The sequence below is a fragment of the Chenopodium album genome, chromosome 23, assembly GCF_948465745.1.
Source record: "Chenopodium album chromosome 23, dcCheAlbu1.1, whole genome shotgun sequence".
Classification (NCBI taxonomy): domain Eukaryota; kingdom Viridiplantae; phylum Streptophyta; class Magnoliopsida; order Caryophyllales; family Amaranthaceae; genus Chenopodium; species Chenopodium album.
In genome coordinates, this window is record NC_137856.1 from 33,828,430 (window position 1) to 33,833,577 (window position 5,148).

General features: G+C 32.9%; 1 protein-coding gene across 1 annotated transcript; it reads left to right on the forward strand.

Moving 5' to 3' along the window:
* Positions 1-255: 255 nt before the first annotated feature.
* Positions 256-4,118, forward strand: LOC145609220 (late embryogenesis abundant protein At5g17165-like). Its single transcript, XM_081664760.1, has 2 exons — positions 256-632; positions 3,521-4,118. Exons 1-2 carry the CDS (start codon positions 523-525, stop codon positions 3,786-3,788), a joined length of 378 nt encoding a protein of 125 aa, XP_081520886.1. The 5' UTR covers positions 256-522; the 3' UTR covers positions 3,789-4,118.
* Positions 4,119-5,148: the final 1,030 nt, after the last annotated feature.

The window sequence follows — 5,148 nt, forward strand, 5'->3', positions numbered from 1 at the left end:
CTTTTGTGAAGAAAAAGGGTCACTTTTGTGGAAAAAAAGGGTCATTTTTGTAAAAAAAGGGTAACTTTTGTGAAAATATGAATCACTTTTATAATAAAAAGGGTCACTTTTGTAAAGAAAAAGGGTCACTTTTATAAAGAAAAAGGGTCACTTTTTCGTAAAAATGTTCGATGTACAATAAAATTACTGTAAACCGGGGGCATGCAAAAGGAGTTGAATTAAAAAAAGGTTGAATGTAGTAGTCGTAGTACAACCCAAAACGTACGGGGGTAGGTGGGAACCAAGGCAACACCCTTTACACTCACTCTTTCTTTCTCTCTCATCTTTCTCTATTCATCAAATCAAATCCTTTATTTAATTATCCGTACCAATTCATCTTTTCTGGGTCTATATAAACCCCTGTTTTGTTACACCCTAAATTAACATTTAACAGATAAACATATCTATCCTTCCATTTTTCATTCTCTGATATTTTCACTTCAAATTCTCTCTCTATTTTTCCAGAAATTAACTTTATTGTATATGGCCGCTAATTCGAGTTGCCGTGGAGTTACCGCCGTTGGAAAACGATTCCTAACTCAGATCGTTTCTAACCCAACTCGCCCCCTTTCTGCTGCTGCTCCTGCTTCTAGGTATAATAATTTATTTATTTATTTAATAATAACGTACTTTCATTGTTTAGTTTTCATCATCATTTTTTTTTTTTTTTTTTTTTTTCATGATCACTCTGTTTTTTTGGGTGGGGTTTTGATTTTTTGTACATTGGTTTTGATGGGTTTTTTTATTTATTTTTATTTTTTTATTTAATGTTTTTTAAAAAAATTTATGACTATTTTTGAACTCTTAAATCATTTTTTTTAAATATTGGTTGTTTGCGTTGTTGAAGGTTGGGGATGAAATGATGAATGTATTATGCATGATCATTTTTTATTTTATTTTTTTCCTAGTATTATATTGGAATTGTCTCTCTATTATCAATATCTATTTTGAGTTTTTTTTATGTAAAATAATTTTGGTGGTAGTTTTATTATAAATTGTTATGATGTTGGTAAGTGATTATTGCCTTCTTGGGTTAAAATATGGTTATAAGGTTATTTGTGTTAACTAAAATCCATTTCTTTGGGTTAATGCTGATATATTATACGTAGTATATGTGAAAATGACCGACTTTAGATTATTGCTTTATTGTTGTTATTCCCTCCGTCGTTCCGTCCTCAAATAATTGTCCTGCTAGCCTCGAATATGAGCAATCATATATTCATATTACTAAACCAAATAATTTTGTGTGAAATCTATTCCGCACTATTGTGAATGCCGATTAGCTTAGTTAATTAAGGTTTTGACGGGTATCTATAACTTAAAAATGAATCTCGTTTGCATAGTTGCCTTTTGACCCTTTGTGACTCACTTTACACTGAAATTACATGTACTTGAACCGGTAATATTGAGAGAGGAATTCTTCGACTCTAACATGGGCATAATCGTCCATTTACTTTTACCACACTATTTCATACCAATCACCTTATCTAGTGATACCAACGAACCGTAAAAATGCTTTGTTGGTATCGGTATGATTTGTTGTTGGTATCACGTGAATTACCATTATGCCCTTGTTAGAGTCATTCTAACAGTTAGAGTTCAAGAATTTCTCAAAATATTGAGATGCCTATTAAAGTTAAAGTTTATTGGTTCCTGACACTAGGAAAGCTTTCTACGAATAAACAACTGTCAGTGGTAAGTTTATTTTTAGATATTTTTTATAGAAATTTGGGAAATTATTTCAGCTTCAATTCATAGTCATATTTAGAAAATTCATAGCATAAAGTGTTGTCTTGTTTGAAAAATTACTGGTGGAAAGTAAAGTATCAAATATTGGTAATTTTGTGAATGGTTAATAATTTACTATATCTAGAATAAGCTAATCAAGTTGTATAATATAGAAAGGAATTTCAATTCTAGTCTTTCTTTTCTAAAATAATATAGAGTTTTATTGAATAATTGACAATAAACATGTTGACAAATGCATGATACCTTAAAAACGGTGGGCAGATTAAGGAGAATATACCTGATTTAGAGATTAGATTAAGTAAACAATTTGTTTGAATTGACTTTTCTTATGGCTGTTTTGGTCTTAGTTTGTGATATAAAAAGAGAAGGTTTGATCATAATACTCCGTACATGCTAATGTCATGAACAATTGTAGTCATGTGGATGGTTTGTGCCCGAAGATTAGCCATAATATAAGCTTTATCGCCTTTATGTCATTTTCATGATTCTAGTGTTGCATTTTAGTGGTGAAGCCTAACCATATTGGATTCTTTTTTTGGAGTGTTCCCTTAAAGATTGTATTTTATTGATTTAGGGATTAAATTATATTATCGTCTTGTTGAATGAGTTGTTATGCTAGGTGATATGTTGCTATATGGTTACCTTAATGAAGCAAGGTGATTGCAACTAATTGCAATTGTGTGACTAACACGTATTTAGATGTGCCAAATGACCACCTAATTTGTGTGTTAAATGATATTGAGAAATTTCTGGCATATTATTCACAATTTTGGTGTGAATAGGTAGTATACAGCTTGTCATGAGGTTAGTTGGTTGGTTTCTTTCGTATTAACTTTGAATCTTTAGCTTAGTACGTAATGGGGTTCTCTCTTTCTTGAAGCTTCAATATGTTGATCGCGATACATTTTTTCTTTGTAAAGTCATTAGATAGATAAAAAGGTTGATTATCTTACCTAGAATCCAGCACAAATGCGTTGATGTCAAGATCAGATATATGTGGGTCTTGTCTGTTTTCTGTAAAAACAAAGTAATGCTCAAGCATGAAATATGCCAAATGAATAATTAATTGCCAAAGTAGTTGGCCGGTTGATTGTCAATTTCTTTAGATGTGTGTGCAGTGTGCCCATCATCCGTCATAGTGCATCTTGCATAGTATCATATTTTATTCGTAGTTAGTTATTCACAATGTCATAGACACATGGGTCGTCTCAGCTGCTGTTGCGGCCTCTGTATCTTGTTACATACGGTGTATGTTGTAATTAGTATGCATCTCGGATGAGTTAATTAATTTCTGATTAGTATCCTTGATAATCTCGGATTTGAGTTACTTGTGAAATTTGGTTTCTTAACTTGTTATGGCCTATTAAGTGTCCTTGACTACGGAGTATAATATACAAGGGACAAAGAGGATATTCCGTTGATGTACTAGCTTAAGTTTTATATTGTCAAATTCAGATGTGTCAATGGGTTGGTGATGGGTAGGAGACTAGGAAAACACATTAGTTTAGTTCAATTAGGGAAGAAGATTATATCGCATTGACCGTCAAATGCATACGTGTTGATGATTTCATGGAAGAAAGACTAGGAACAGGAAAAACATTACTTGTCTTCTCAAATTGATTGGTTATTTTGTTCAATTTTATTGACAATGAATTGTTTTAGTTGGCCACTTGGTTGTTAAAGTTGTGACAGAAACGTTTATGCTCAACATAACGTATGATATAATTTGCAGGAGGTCTCTTCATGCTTCAGTGTATGACAAGAACGTTGATGATCACGTCCGCCCATTTGTGGTGCCAGATGATGTGATTCAGACTCAATCAGATAAGTACTGGTCTCCAAATCCTAGCACCGGGGTTTTTGGACCTGCTGCTGAGAATAACACAGCTGCAGACCGTGGTTTCCACACTTCGCCCTCAAATGCTGGCTACGAGTCTGTGTTGGAGCAGAAGACCTTTTTCCGTCCTCTTGAGGACCTGGAGAAACCCCAGCACCCTTGATACCTTAATGATTAAGCCGCCCTAGTTTATTACTACATATACATACATCAGTGAAACTAGAGGCAGGCTAGTAGTTATAATATAACTCGTAGTTTATGCTAGTAAAAAGACTCTACTTGCTTAATCTGCTGTGTAATAATTTTACCTGATCGTGTTCATAGAGTCCATGGGCGATTAGTCGCCTGGAAGATCCGTGTTTAAAAGTTATGATGCTATCCTGCTCTGATGGTTTTGTATTTTGTTATGGATGTGATGTATTTTGTTCAGATACTATACCATCTTACTTATATGAATATCAGACCGTTTATGTATACAAAATATCTTTCTTTTTCTTTGTAATTTATATAACCATAGATTTTCTTTCAATTCATGGAAGACAGTTTAGGCAGAGCAAAATTGAATTTCATTTTGGCCAAATTTTCTTTCGAAATCTAAATGCTAAGCTAACAAATAAACCAAATGTGATTTTGATAAGAATCTCTATCACATGACTGTCCTTTTCTATTAGGTTCTTCTTGAGTAATGTAAGATTAATACAAGGAGAACGATGTGCAATACACTATGTACATGACTATAGTCATTTAAGATATCACCTGACTATGTTCATTATACTCGCGTTTATTTTATACGGAGTATTACAATATCACGCTAAGATCGATATGATGATACACGAGTTGAGGGATATGATCCTGACTCGATATCCATCGGCCATCGCTACATACATCTAGTTCCTCTTTGTGGAGACATCTAATCATGAACATACCAGGGATAGCAATATTGAACAACATATCACATACAATGATTTTGTGGGCAAGGCAAGATATACAAGCCTACAGCTAACTAATGTCCCACTAAAGAGATAATTTAGTGGTACCAAAAGGGATTTTGGACCCTCTTCTATGCTGGAAGATAGTGAATTTCTACTATTATTGATGATGAGTAGTCAATTTTAATTGGCTCTTCCAAATTTTATGGATAAGCAATTCATAATGTTACGTTATAGGTTTGGAGTACGACTATTTATGTCTAATATGAGCTGACATGACACAATCAAATTGAATTATGTTTCTTATGAATTAATCCATTCTTTCCCTTTTTTCATGTCAAAATCAGCTTAGCTATCATCAATACAATTATACAAATTATTAATCAATAAATCTTAGGAGTTATAAGCATACAACCCACATGTATATGTTGGTTACGAAGTAATTTGTAAGTTCGTATTATATAAAATAGTCCATACTTGAAACACTACGTGACTTTAACTGATACTCCGTATAAGAATCGATATACTCTGTATGTGATTACTACCTTCGTTCCTAAATACTAAAGGTTTATTCACTTCAGCTTAACTTCAGTT

Bases quoted from the DNA above. Each gene is read 5' to 3' on its own strand.
- LOC145609220 (XM_081664760.1), top strand. From the start codon at position 523: ATGGCCGCTAATTCGAGTTGCCGTGGAGTTACCGCCGTTGGAAAACGA. The intron at 633-3,520 runs GTATAATAATTT...TATAATTTGCAG, and splicing joins GCTGCTGCTCCTGCTTCTAG to GAGGTCTCTTCATGCTTCAG.